Source organism: Macadamia integrifolia, chromosome 9 (genome assembly GCF_013358625.1).
Source record: "Macadamia integrifolia cultivar HAES 741 chromosome 9, SCU_Mint_v3, whole genome shotgun sequence".
Classification (NCBI taxonomy): Eukaryota; Viridiplantae; Streptophyta; class Magnoliopsida; order Proteales; family Proteaceae; genus Macadamia; species Macadamia integrifolia.
Window position 1 is genome coordinate 32929866 of NC_056565.1, and position 15274 is coordinate 32945139.

The 15274-nt window shown below is 37.8% G+C and overlaps 2 protein-coding genes and 1 long non-coding RNA gene across 6 annotated transcripts in view; 1 reads left to right on the plus strand and 2 right to left on the minus strand.

Moving 5' to 3' along the window:
• Positions 1–15274, minus strand: part of LOC122088770 (transcriptional corepressor LEUNIG_HOMOLOG-like) — an 87715-nt gene that overhangs the window by 16053 nt on the left and 56388 nt on the right. The gene's annotated exons all lie outside the window — the stretch shown is intronic.
• Positions 3892–5712, minus strand: LOC122088775. The gene is made up of 3 exons (XR_006143143.1): positions 4984–5712; positions 4804–4871; positions 3892–4665 (listed from the first exon to the last, which is right to left on the minus strand). It is a non-coding gene; the product is annotated as an uncharacterized LOC122088775 (long non-coding RNA).
• LOC122088772 (carboxylesterase 1-like) lies at positions 11349–12498 on the plus strand. Its single transcript, XM_042658102.1, has one exon. It carries the CDS (start codon positions 11468–11470, stop codon positions 12416–12418), a length of 951 nt encoding a protein of 316 aa, XP_042514036.1. The 5' UTR covers positions 11349–11467; the 3' UTR covers positions 12419–12498.

Genomic DNA, 15274 nt, shown 5'->3' on the forward strand with positions numbered 1-15274 from the left:
GAGAGGAAAAAAAACTTCTTCTCTATTTTCCTCTTCTTCTCTTCTCTTCTATTTTCTTTTTTTTTTTTTCTCTTGGCAACAACCAATAGAACTTGCTACCTTAAGCTCTAATGGGGGCTATGGATGAAGTGCAAGAGGATGGAAGTCTTTCATTTAAATCCTTAGCCTTCCACGAGCTTCAACTCGTTTTTCCGACCACCTCAGCAACCCCTCTGCCTGATTTCTTCCCTCTGATGTGTAGAGCTCGGAGAGATGAAGAATCTCCAACTTGAATCACTCAAATCGGAGTTAAGATGAGGGAGATATGGCCATTTGAAGTTGGACCAACCAGAACACTCAAAATGGAATCTTCGGAGGTTGGCGTAGGCTACGCCGGCGGCGCACGCAACAGGGGTGAAATCTGGGCCATCGGATTAATCCAAATCCACTTTTAATCTCAGCCATTAAATTATTCAAACGGCTAACAAATCTTGACCGTAAGATTAGAATAATCGAGTCAACTGATGATGTCACTATGATGCAAGCGCTGACATCGTCAGATACGTTGTCGACGCGCCATTGGGTACGTCAGCACAAAATACGGTAGTTGTTGGCTATCTCTCATGATGGCTGACATAGATTACAGCCGTTGGATCAAGATCTTTAGATCTAGTTTAATCTAGATCTCATGAGATCAAATTAAATGGCATCTATCTGTAGCCCTTTTTGCACATGCGTAACACTATAGCAAATATGATCAAGTGAAGCAGCAAACCATTATATATAATACACTCCACCAATGAGAAGCCTCGGATAAGCATCTATCTCGTCCGTGTCAGCACAAAATCTCAGTAGCCTTTGGATGGGCATCAAGCCTACGTGGTCGAATCTTGACCATCCATTTCACTTCCCTTTACTCCTCTTTATTACAATCAAGCCCCTGCCTCCATATATTTCAGTGCTTAAAGACCCCTTGCAACTCAGACCTTCAAAATCTTTAAATTACACAAAAGCCCTTCAAATTTCAAAATTAAATTCCGAAAAACCCACCCAACACCGAGAGCAACTGATGGATTTTTGGTTTGGATTTTCGAACCGACTTTCCGGAAACGCTTATAAATTTTTCATACGATATCCGATCGAGATGAAACGAAGTGCGTTGGAATCGTAACTGGATGCTCTACGAATTTTTAGAAGACTCAATCATCTGAATCATCCATGTAAAAAGACCAAAATGCCCCTACACATTTCCAATGATGTATCTTTCTCATACGGAATCGGAATACGATGAAATCAGAACCGTTGGAAAGATTGTATTTTTGTCGTATTGTTACATGCAGAACACTTCCTTTAAAAAATTCATCTTCAATGCCGAAACTGCCCTCGACTGCCACAAATGCCGTAACTTCTTCATACGGTATCGGAATGTGACGAAATCAAATGCACTGGACTAGGTAAATTACAGTCTATCTTTTTTATGAAGAACCGATCTTCCAAAAATGTCATTTTCACTGCCGAAAATTCCCTCGATCGTAAATAGGCCAATTTTGCCAGTTTTGACCCAGAAACCCGCACCACCTATTAATGATGTATTAAACCACTCCATGCATACCAAGCTGCTCTGTTATCTCATCGGTGATACTGGATACTGCCATGTCATCATTTTCATCCACGTCACCCAAGCTGGCCACGTCATCACCGCCACGTCATCACTGCCACGTGGCCGAGTTGCCAACAAGGACAACCATAAAACAACAGTTATAACTTGCAACCATCTCTAAACTGAAGATCACAATTTTATCCAAAAATAATTGGCAACCACAAATAAGAGAGTCTATATTAACAATGGTATGTCTTAATTTGATAATCTAGTGTTATTTCTTTGCATAGCCATTCTCAAACATTTAGAATTAATATCATCCAACATCCAAATCCAACCTTCTATAGTATAAAATATTAAAATGACAGGTGGTTCAACCAAAACATCTATGATAACATAATAACATAGTAACATATATGGATTACAAGTTCATGATCTAAAGCCTGAACTTGAACTGAATTGCAATAAATCATACCAAAGAAGGATGAGCACTTAATTTAATTGTTTATTGTTATACGGATAACTGCCCCTGCTTTATTTAATTGTTATACTGATTAATCGGATCGGTTTAAAAGGTTTAAACGGTTTTAAACGGTTCGGTTTAAAGGGTTTCAATTCGATTTGAAACCAACGGGTTTCGCGGTTAAAACCGACCCGACCTGTTTAGTTAATCGGCTTGAAACCTTAACTGCACCATTTACTAAACAGTTTTGTGGTTTTGGTGTAAACGGATCAGTTCGATTTCGGTAAACGGCTTCAGTTACAAATTCACATCCTTAGACATAGGTGTGAAAATTGTCTTCAATCGCTGTATGGGTGCAGTGAGCATCGAGTGATTGGGAGTTCTTTCGGACTTGTGCCCAAATGCTTTTACTTGTCTAATGCTCATTGCACCTCACCACTTGCTGCAGAGGATGTGGACTTGGGATGTAGCAACCACACTCTAACATAGTGGTATGTCCATGAAGCACAACACACATGGGCGCATTATCCCTGGATGCACAAGACATAGGGGCTAGCGCGCACACACACACGAGAAATGACTTTGCTATCCTCATATGTGCGAAAGCATTTCATTGCAACTTATTGGTGCACTCCGCTATGTGGCTTGCTTAGAGAAACCCTCAACTTTTAAGAATCATGTAACTGAGAAAAGAGCAAAGCAATTTGGAATTCTTGGGAGACCCTAGTTAAGGACCGAATGTGTCGATGTTTGGCTTTTGGGGCCCAATCCCAGCTATTAAGGCTATGAAGACTCCTCTTTATCAGTTGGGCAACGAAGGGGTTTCTACTTCTATTGACGTGCTACTATGGTGATTAATAATTATTTGGGCTCCTCTATTAACATTATTTTACCAGCTTAATCTACAGTGACCATACACCCTCGACCTTTATGTTCATGAGTGTTCCTCGTCCAAAAGGGGAAGGTGAAGGTGGTGAGAGTGAAGGAATCAGCCAAAGGGTTTCGGTAGTAAAGCCTATGTCGACCTCTCTAAAAACCCTCCTCTCCTATGCCTATGGATGATTACATACCAATTATCATGGAGGAGGCTATGGAGTAGTTGGATCATATAACGCCTCTGGCCACGACGAGATACCGATGCGGTCTATGTAAATCATGTGACCACTTAAGTGAAGGCTAGCTTGACCAGCCCACGCAACTAATGAGATTGTATCGTATTCAAGCTAAAGCCCCACAAGACCCATGAAGTGCTCAAGCTCAAGACTAGGAAACAATAAAAACAAGGTAGGTCCTTAGCTCAGGCTGACTCAAGTTCAGCTCCAGTCAACCCTGGCCCAATTATGTATTCTAAAGGCCCTCTACCTCCCAAAATGGAAGATGATGTGGCAGCACTTCTCCAAAGAGCATTTCAAACTCCATCACTACACCCTCCAAAGGTCTTTCTTGAAGACTACAAAGAGGCTAGAAGCATATATGATAAGTGCAACCCATATTTCGTCTTTCGGGTTTTTCTTTTTTTTCTTTTATTCTCAACCATTGGAACATTATTAAGATCAAGTGTTGAGATATCACAGTAAATTTTAGGATTTTCTTCATTTTCCTATGAAAATTCATCAAAGATTGCATGTAAACAAGTAGATTTTGACTACATTTTTAATGAAATTGCTTAGTACATTTCTCTTGAACCTTGAAGTGTTAATTTTTGAAACATAGAAAAGTTTTTTAAGACTTTAAAGAAATTTCATTTTATCTCAGAAGAGTTGGAATTTTCTACTTCACTTGCATCCTAGAAGAGTTGCATTTCAGCCTCATATCGATCTCCATCCATTTCTTTCACTTGTTTTGTCATCAAAGTTCTAAGTCCGTCCTTGTTCAAAAAATTTTGGAATCAAGTCATTTCAACCTATATTGAGGAAGATATCGTTATTTTACTGTGATCACTCGAAACTGAAAATTCTGCACTTCTTGTACTCATGTTTGGGCATGTTAACTTTACTTCATTGGTTTCAAGAGCCTAATTTGATGCTTGCATCAAATACCTACTATTGTCCACCAGAACTATTGAGATATGGTCAAGTTAGATATCATAAGATTTATTTATAATTTTGTCTGAGTATTTCACTACCATTTGGTGTTAATCATACATTAATAACAATTGAGCCTAAAAAAGATTGTGTTTATTGATTTTTTTTTTTTTTTTTTTTTTATGTACGATGTATGTTGATGAGTTTAAGCCCATAAGTTTATTTTCAATAATTTATAAAAGAGGAAATTACACTCTCCTCCCCTGTTTGTTTTAGTTATTACACTCAGACCTCTTACGAAGTTTGTAATTACAAACGTACCCTGTGGTGTTAACACTGTTAGAATCATATGTTAAATGTCTTTTTCACCCCCTTCCCCTTTGTTTAAATATTACTCCATCTAACCTGTGGTGATCCTTCTCTCCTTTTCGACTATTCTTTCTGTCTTTGCTCTAGTGCTTGCTTGATTCCCTTGATTTCTCACTAACATCTCCTTCAAAACCATCAAGAAGTTCTTCATCTCTATAATCTCCCCTAGCAGACCCATTTTGATCCCTACTGTCATCATTTTGCTCCAGTCTTGAATCAACCTAGTCCATCTTCATTGTAAACACAAGAGAAATTATAGCACCACAAATAATTCTTTCCTGATCACTGTCTATATAAATTCAATAGGTAGATATGCACCAATGAGATGGAAACAAATATTACACCTCTAATATTGTTAAATGGCTCACCTGGAATTCATTTAAGATAATAAATCCAACTTCAGCAACTCTACACTAAAAAGATGATCGTACATTTGCTGAAAAATATGATTTCTTTGTATTCAATACTTCAAATTAAGAAAACAAAATGGAATAGAACTGAAATAAACTTGCAAAGCAACATTGAGTTGAAAGTCACCAAAAACCCACCCTAATTCTTCTGCAGAATCTCTAGCTAAGTAAAACCCACATCGAAGAGAGATGAGGAGACGGAGCAGTCTCCAGAACCCGCTAGTCAAGAGACCCAAACAAGAGAAGGATAGAGAGATTCTGAGAGAGTTAAGGAGAGGCTTACTTATCAAATCTGGCAACAGTGCAAGATGGAAGAATCGGCCAATCGAACTTCCTTCGTTGCTAGGGTTCCTCCCGATACCTGAAGAGAGAAAATAGTATAGAGACAAGGGGAAACAGAATGCACCAAAGCTAAAGCAAACTCCTTGGGGAAGAAAATGCTCCCCCAAAAGAACCTTTCATACAAATTTTACAGATTATATTCTCCCAATCGATCGCCAAAACCATCAACGTTCTCTCCAATTTCTCAAGGAAGAAGATGAGAATAAGGGTCGATCTTCAAGGTCGATCTTCAAGACTTCAACAAGATGAACAAGAATCGATCACCAAAACTATCAATGCTCTCTCCGATTTCAGATTTTAAACCATGTAGTGCAAGTTCAAAAACCCTAACTCTCCCATGGTTTCTCAAGGAAGAAGACGATAATAATGGTTGAGGGCAAAATCGTAATCTCCATTGGACCAAGGATATTTGGGTGTTTAATACAAATTTCTAACACACTTAACGGTTTCTCATTCACGGTCACGATACGGTTGATATATTCTACAACTTAGAAGGGAAGAATTTGTAATTACAAACTTCGTAGGGGAGGGTTGTGTAATATCTAAAACTTACAGGGGAGGGGAGTGTAATTTCCTCTTTATAAAATTATAGTTAAATTACTAGCTAGTTGTTTAAGGCCTTTTTGCATAGGATTGTATTCCTCTTTTCCAAATTCATTGTTAAAGATAGACAAAATTTTGATAACATTATCATTGCGCATGAGATTTTTCATTTCTTGAAAAAGAACAAAGATAGGAAGGGATGGGCCGTACTAAAAATAGATGCTTATAATAGGATTGAATGAGGATACATTAGATCTACTATTGAATACTTAGGATTTAGTTATACTTGGTGTGATCCAATTAGTTATATTATGCCTTCGGCATTTTATTCGATTAAGTTAGAAGGAATTTTTTTTTTTTTTAACCCTTTTGAGGTCTTGATCATCAAGGATTTCTTCTTAGTCCCTACTTTTTTATTATTACTAGGGAAGGTTTGTCCTATATTTTAAAGGTGTCTAAAGATCTTAATTTATTTAGGGTTATTAAGATTGGGAGGAATTGTTGGGAGATTACTCATTTGTGGTTTGTTGACGATATGTTTATCTTTTGTAAAGCTGATGATAATGATATTCAAACTTTGCATGTTATTTTGAACCTATTTCAAGATCTCTCAGGACAGCAGATTAATTACTTCAAAAAAATTGGTGTTATATTTCGTAGTAGTGTGGGAGAGGGAATTAAAAATATGATCTCTTGCAGCTTGGGGGGCTTTTCTTTCCTAAGAATAAAAATTAAATCTGGCAAGGCCTTGATCAAAGGGTAGGAGGGTATGCGGAAAATCCCCTTATTCTCTAAGGCTAGGAGGTTAGTGTTAATTAAATCTATTCTTCGTTCTAAACCTACATACTGGATGTCTTGTTTCACTTCCAAATTCAATATGTTATAAGTTGGATTCTGTTACTTCAAAGTTTTGGAGAGGGGAGGGAAAGGATCAGCATAAATAAAGTCCTATGTCATGGAAGTTGCTATGTAAACCTAAATCCCATGGTGGCCTTGGCTTTAGATTATGTTCGGTTCACAACAAAGCTTTACTTCTTAATATAGCGTGGTGTCTTCTTAAAAATCATGATCAGTTATGGGTTTGGATTCTTAATTGAGTTAGGAGAGCTATAATTTTTTGGTAGAAAGGAGACTATAATAGATAGTAGGGGAGGTTCTAATCGGTTCATATCACTCACTGTTGGGAGAAAATCCAAGTAATTGATGAGATCAAGGGAGAAAATCAAGTATAGACACGAATGGACTTAGGGAGGGGTGGTATCGATCTCATCGATTCCCGAAGGGCTGCGGTTACCCTCAATTACTTGAAGGATTTCATTAATTCTACTTCATCCAAGCCCAAGCCAAATAGGCCTCTCACCCACTGCCACTCCCACTCCCACTCCCTATCCCACTTGTCCCCAGTGCCATACCCCTCCAAGTAAGTCTCTCACGACGGCCATGGCCTGAGAGGTTTCCGATGATTGTCTTTCAACTTGAGTTGATCAATTTCTTCTTTTGCGTCCTATACTGCCCTTTTGTCTTCTTTCAACTTGAGCTCACCGCTACCTGACTGTGTTGCAATTTGAATATCACATCATCACTGTGGTTTCTTAATTTTCTCTGATGGGGTAGCTGTTGTGATGTAATGTCATGCTTTAAGTTTTAGATTTCCCTTGTATTTGTTTTCCTTGGCTTGAATGGGAGACAATAGCCATCAAGGCCATCACCATTTACTGTTGTATGTTCAAATTATCTCATGTGCTATGTATTAGTGGCATACCTAGTACACGAGCGAGGCTCCCACATGTGCGAGATTTGGTGGTGAGAATTATGCAACCTTACCCCGAGAATGTTGAGAGGCAGTTTCGACCACTTGACCACCAGGTCACAATATTTGTATCGCATATGCTATGTGTTATTGCTCTTAAACAAATGAAAGATTGATACTTAAATCCTACCTTATTTTATGAATAATTGATAAAACAAATCGAGTGAAATACGTCAATATATTTTTTATAATTAGATACATGTCATAGGGAGGATAATTTTGCATATGTTACAAAAGAGATTTGGTGTGGATTAACATGATCTAGGTTCTCTCAACTTATAATTAAGCTGGTTTATGTGGTCGAGTTCTACCAAAGTTCCTATCCCGACCTAAATTGCCTGAACCGGCCAAGGATTCAGATCTCCCAAGTTTTATAGTTATTTCAACATGAATCATATGATCGTTGAAATAATTTTCTTTCAACCTGAATCGTATGGTTGTTGAAATGATTTTCTTTCAATGTTTTAAAGAATTTAAATTAAATAATAAAATCATAATTGAATATTATATTTGGGCAAGCATTATCCATGTGAGAGTGGCACCTGTGTCTGTGGCATTGGGACCTCTGTCGGACAAAAAACTTTGTCCCATATTTTATCATTATTTGTGTGAAAAATTTTCATATTTTGAGTATTTTTGAATACTATAAATATTAAAAATTATGCCAAATTAATAAATAAAATCTAACCATTGAAAAAGTTACAATTATTTGCTTATCACCCCCATAATTGTGTGCTCTTATTATTATTCTTACTGAAAAGGTTGATCTATTTCTATCTCTCTCCTCTCTCCTTCTATCTTTGGAAAAGTCCCCTATATCCCTCTCATTGGTTGAACCACTAGTTCATGGAAAGACGGTGGCATATCTAACCTCTTCACTTATTATTATTATTATTACTATTTGTTGGTACTTGATTTAAGCAAATCTAGCCTACAAGACAATCAGTTTAACGATTGAGCAAACTGATCGTGACATTTTACGATCAGCTGACTGATTGTCTTTTTTTCGGTCAGCCAACCGATTGTGATTTTCTATGGTCAGTTGAGCGTTGCGACTTTTTACGGTTAGCTGACTGAGTGTGATTTTCTACTGTCAGCTAACCATTTAAGCTTTTTATAGCTAAGCGATTCTGACTTTTCGACCAGCTTGACCAATCGTCAATCAACATAGTTCATACAAACGTGGATTAGTTCCATGGAAGTTACAAACACATGGCTTAAGCAATTAAGGCAATTACAACCAATTAAGGGAATGTACTTCCAATAACTACCCCATTAAGGACATGGCATATGGGTTCCCGCAGTTACCAAATTGCCAAGAGAGCAGGATCTTACAAATAAAACTATAAAAGAGACAATGGTGGAAGAAAGAAGGCATCATCAACAGATCAAACAAACTCAAATATCAAGTCTTCTTTCATTCCGTTTTTTATCTTTCGTGTTTTGGATTGGCATTTTTTTTTTTAAGTGTTATACTTCCTTGAAGTCATGTACTTCAATTCATAGTGTAACGATAACATCTCTGGCATGTTTAGCATCAACAGAGATACAGATCACGTTTCTGGTATGTCTATATATATCAACAGAGACAACAGATCTTGTTTATGATATGTTTAACATCAACAGAGAGCAGTTGATCGTATTTCTGTTATATTGAATATCAACATAGACAAGATTGCATTTTCCTTTTGTCTATGAGTTACTATCATTTGTCTTCATCTTTTTTTATTCTTGCATCATATTTCTGCAAAGAACATCGAAAAGTCCTTGGAGCTATCGAGCCAAGAGGAGAGCCCAAATCACTTGATCGAAGACAGATCTACTATTGAATCCATCCAAGAAGGATTTTGGCACGCTCGTGCACACAACAATACAGTCAGCTGACCATAACCTAGGCGAGGATTTTATCGCCAAACACTATTTTACGTTTTTTTTTTTTTTTTTTTTTTTTTTTTTTTTTGTTGAAATTTAAATTTTAAAATTTTTTGAAATGTTCTTTACAATTCCTAAGCTGATGCAATAATGCACTGGTTTGAAAAGGGATCGTTCAATTTGACCTATTTATCTCCATTTTGATCACTAGATTTTTTTTTTATATGAAAAAGAAAAATCAAATTATACAGAAAATTTAGTACATTAATGTTAGATAAATTGTTTATAACACTATAAGTTAGACAGACCATAAAGAGTACCACAAGATGTTTATTGAAACGTTCTTCGTGATGTAGTCATAGACTTCATATTCCCTTTCCGTTTGCTCCCTGAATCCAAATGGTAAAATATCACTTTACAAGGTATTGGAGTGCGCATCGGTACAAATCGGATATCAACATGGATCAACATGAAAAGTCCTGTATCAGACAATTTTGCCCTTGGTTTTCCTTAAAAATTGAGTTTTTTTTAGACAAGTTTACCCCAAGTTTGTACTATAAGACTGATACAGTATTGATGAATACCGGTACGAATTGCCACCGATCCTATACCCAGTCAATCCCATATCGATGACTCGGATCTCATGGTACATACAAAGGGACAAAATTTTGCTGCAACCCGTACGTGGCAACACCTCATAGAGCCACGTTTGTCTGAAATTTTATTATTTTTTAATCCAATTTAACAGGACGTTAGAATTTTGAGTTCACTATCAATCAAGGAAAGGCTTCCTATTTTACCCTTTTACTTTGAGGGAAAAATAATAATAATAATAAAGCGAACTTTGGAACAAGTTCTTCTCCTGTACGCTTCTTCTTCTTCTTCTTCTTCTTCTTCTTCTTCTTCTTCTTCTCTCTCTCTCTCTCTCTCTCTCTCTCTCTCGGCCCAATTCGGTTTTGAATTAATGGGCCTTATGAGCTTACTGCCATGTTGAGACGAAACCAATCAGATTTAGTCAAACTCTGTTAAAAATTGATGAAGCTCCCCTCTCTTTGACTAACTGCAACCTTAAATTTATCACAAAATTTTTTCTTAAAATCTTAGCAGAAACATCATCTAAGTTGGTTGGCAATTAGCATGATAGAAACAAATCACCATTCCTTGTCTTTCCCCTCGTGGAGAAAGAATTCACGTTCTTTCCTCCCGCAACTCAATTAATTAAACCCCCTCTTCTTCGTTCTTCGCTATTTTTTCCCTAAAATATAAGATAATTTTTTGCATAATTTCTTCGAATTTATAATATATATTTAGCTTCTTTGTTCAGAGACTGATTCAGTTTTTCTTTTTCTAAATTGGAACGATAGAAAGAATTCAAATCGGAATGGCGTACATCCGGAGCCCTTCCTCCATGATTCCAAGCCTAGCGAGGAACGAAGTCCAGCAGATCATTACAAAAGATCTCATTTTTCATCTGTGGTCGATGTTTTCGTAGCAAATATTTTCAATTAAGAGGAGGAATTACATACTGAGTTATGAAGAGAATTCGATGGAATCATTGCTCTCCACTGAAGTTTCCCACTGTTAAATTGGATTAAAAAATAGGAATTCTTTTTCAAAGTAAGGGTAAAATAGGAAGTCTTTCTTTGATTGATGATAAATTTAAAATTCTAATATTCTCCTAAGTTGAATTAAAAAATAATAAAATTTCAAATAAACGTGGATCCATGAGGTGCTGCCACTTACGGGTTGCAGCTTGCAGCGAAATTTTGTTCCATACAAAGGGACTGTGTTTAGACGTTTTCGTACGCCAGCTTTTGTATTTTGTAGACGCGAGAGACACACTCATTATGCTTAATGACTACTAAGTATTTGTTATTAGTTGTGGCGTGCTCGCCAAGATTTTATCAAAAAAAAAAAAAAAAAAAAAAAAATGCGCTTGCTTGCCAAGAAATAGGCTTTTCGACCTCTCCCTGAAGCTTCAACTCTTGAACCGTTTTAACCTTAAATACCAGTTGCAGAGAGGATAGCCTCAAAGCTTCAAACAAGAGAGAGAACATGGCAGAGTGCAATGTCGACCCTTATGAATATTTGAAGATTGAGGTCAACCCGGATGGCACTCTCACCCGCCACCAACACTTGCCCGCCATCGACGAAGAACCCCCTGATTCAGCCATGTTCACCAAAGACGTACCACTCAGCTCCACCAAGAACACCTGGCTTCGCATCTACAAACCCAAGCAACTTCCACCCTCCACTCCCAAACCCCCCGTAATAATTTACTATCACAGCGGCGGCTTCATCGACGCCAGCGCATCCTGTTCCATCGTCCACAATTTCTGCTCCAACATGTCTGCCCAGTTACCCGCCGTTGTCGTCTCCGTCGAATACCGCCTCGCTCCCGAACACCGTCTCCCCGCAGCATACGAAGACGCCGTCGAAGCCATCCATTGGTTGAAAAATGAGAGTCAATTACAAGCAGTGGTGGCGGATCATGATCTGTCACGGTGCTTCCTCATGGGTGACAGCTCAGGTGGTAATATTGCTTACCATGCCGGCTTACGTGCCACTAAGACAGAGCCCGTGAAGATCGTCGGGGTTATCTTGCACGAGCCGTTCTTTGGTGGGTTGGAGAGGACGGGATCGGAGCTGAGATCGGTCAACGATCAGGCGTTGCCGTTGTCGGCTACCGATCTGATGTGGGAGTTGTCGTTGCCACTTGGGTCCAATCGTGACCATTGGTACTGCAATCCGATGATGGTGGATGAGAGTACAGAGAAAGGGAGAGGTGTTGGGTGGTTGGGGAGGTGTTTGGTGACTGGATCGGAAGGGGATCCGTTGATCGACAGGCAGAGAATTTTGGTGAAGATGTTGGAGGGGAAGGGTGTTGATGTGGTGGCTCGATTCCGGGAGGGTGGGTTCCATGGACGGGAGGTCAATGATCCCAACGAGGCTCAGGTTCTGTTTATGGTGATTTCCGATTTCATTGTATCTTCTTCCTCTTCTTAGGTTTTTTAGCGCCATCAACATTACTGGTTTCTTCCCAGTTCACGTTGATTTTTTTTTTTTTTTTTTTTTTTNCATTTGTGGTTTGTTGACGATATGTTTATCTTTTGTAAAGCTGATGATAATGATATTCAAACTTTGCATGTTATTTTGAACCTGTTTCAAGATCTCTCAGGACAGCAGATTAATTACTTTTAAAAAATGGTGTTATATTTAGTAGTAGTGTGGGAGAGGGAATTAAAAATATGATCTCTTGCAGCTTGGAGTGCTTTTCTTTCCTAAGAATAAAAATTAAATTTGGCAAGGCCTTGTTCAAAGGGTAGGAGGGTATGCGGAAAATCCCCTTATTCTCTAAGGCTAGAAGGTTGGTGTTAATTAAATCTATTCTTCGTTCTAAACCTACATACTGGATGTCTTTTTCACTTCCAAATTCAATATGTTATAAGTTGGATTCTGTTACTTCAAAGTTTTGGAGAGGGGAGGGAAAGGATCAGCATAAATAAAGTCCTATGTCATGGAAGTTGCTATGTAAACCTAAATCCCATGGTGGCCTTGGCTTTAGATTATGTTCGGTTCACAACAAAGCTTTACTTCTTAATATAGCGTGGTGTCTTCTTAAAAATCATGATCAGTTATGGGTTTGGATTCTTAATTGAGTTAGGAGAGCTATAATTTTTTGGTAGAAAGGAGACTATAATAGATAGTAGGGGAGGTTCTAATCGGTTCATATCACTCACTGTTGGGAGAAAATCCAAGTAATTGATGAGATCAAGGGAGAAAATCAAGTATAGAAACGAACGGACTTAGAGAGGGGTGGTATCGATCTCATCGATTCCCGAAGGGCTGTGGTTACCCTCAATTACTTGAAGGATTTCATTAATTCTACTTCATCCAAGCCCAAGCCAAATAGGCCTCTTACCCACTGCCACTCCCACTCCCGCTCTCACTCTCAATCCCACTTGTCCCCAGTGCCATACCCCTCCAAGTAAGTCTCTCACGACGGCCATGGCCGGAGAGGTTTCCGATGATTGTCTTTCAGCTTGAGTTGATCAATTTCTTCTTTTGCTTCCTATACTGCCATTTTGTCATCTTTCAACTTGAGCTCACCACTACCTGATTGTGTTGCAATTTGTATATCACATCATCACTGTGGTTTCTTAATTTTCTCTGATGGGGTAGCTGTTGTGATCTAATGCCATGTTTTAAGTTATAGATTTCCCTTGTATTTGTTTTCCTTGGCTTGAATGGGTGACAACAGCCATCAAGGCCATCACCATTCACGGTTGTATGTTCAAATTATCTCATGTGCTATGTATTAGTGGCATACTTAGTACACGAGTGAGGCTCCCACATGTGTGAGATTTGGGGGAGAGAATTATGCAACCTTACCCCGAGAATGTTGAGAGGCAGTTTTGACCACTTGACCACCAGGTCACAATATTTGTATCTCATATGCTATGTATTATTGCTCTTAAACAAATGAAAGATTAATACTTAAATCCTAACTTATTTTATGAATAATTGATACAACAAATCGAGTGAAATACGTCAATATATTTTTTATAATTAGATACATGTCATAGGGAGGAAAATTTTGCATATGTTACAAAAGAGATTTGGTGTGGATTAACATGATCTAGGTTCTCTCAACTTATATAATTAAGCTGGTTTATGTGGTCGAGTTCTACCAAAGTTCCTATCCCGACCTAAATTGCCTGAACCGGCCAAGGATTCAGATCTCCCAAGTTTTATAGTTATTTCAACATGAATCATATGATCGTTGAAATAATTTTCTTTCAACCTAAATCGTATGGTTGTTGAAATGATTTTCTTTCAATGTTTTAAAGAATTTAAATTAAATAATAAAATCATAATTGAATATTATATTTGGGCAAGCGTTATCCATGTGAGAGTGGCACCTGTGTCTGTGGCATTGGGACCTCTGTCGAACAAAAAACTTTGTCCCATATTTTATCATTATTTGTGTGAAAAATTTTCATATTTTGAGTATTTTTGAATACTATAAATATTAAAAATTATGCCAAATTAATAAATAAAATCTAACCATTGAAAAAGTTACAATTATTTGCTTATCACCCCCATAATTGTGTGCTCTTATTATTATTCTTATTGAAAAGGTTGATCTATTTCTATCTCTCTCCTCTCTCCTTCTATCTTTGGAAAAGTCCCCTATATCCCTCTCATTGGTTGAACCACTAGTTCAAGGAAAGACGGTGACATATCTAACCTCTTCACTTATTATTATTATTATTACTATTTGTTGGTACTTGATTTAAGCAAATCTGGCCTACAAGACAATCAGTTTAACGATTGAGCAAACTGATCGTGACATTTTACGATCAGCTGACTGATTGTCGTTTTTTTCGGTCAGCTAACCGATTGTGATTTTCTATGGTCAGTTGAGCGTTGCGACTTTTTACGGTTAGCTGACTGAGTGTGATTTTCTACTGTCAGCTGACCATTGCAGCTTTTTATAGCTAAGCGATTCTGACTTTTCGACCAGCTTGACCAATCGTCAATCAACATAGTTCATACAAACGTGGATTAGTTCCATGGAAGTTACAAACACATGGCTTAAGCAATTAAGGCAATTACAACCAATTAAGGGAATGTACTTCCAATAACTACCCCATTAAGGACATGGCACATGGGTTCCCGCAGTTACCAAATTGCCAAGAGAGCAGGATCTTACAAATAAAACTATAAAAGAGACGATGGTGGAAGAAATAAGGCATCATCAACAGATCAAACAAACTCAAATATCAAGTCTTCTTTCATTCCGTTTTTTATCTTTCGTGTTTTAGATTAGCATTTTTTTTTTAAAGTGTTATACTTCCT

Coding starts and splice junctions, on each gene's coding strand:
- LOC122088772 (XM_042658102.1), top strand. CDS start 11,468: ATGGCAGAGTGCAATGTCGACCCTTATGAATATTTGAAGATTGAGGTC.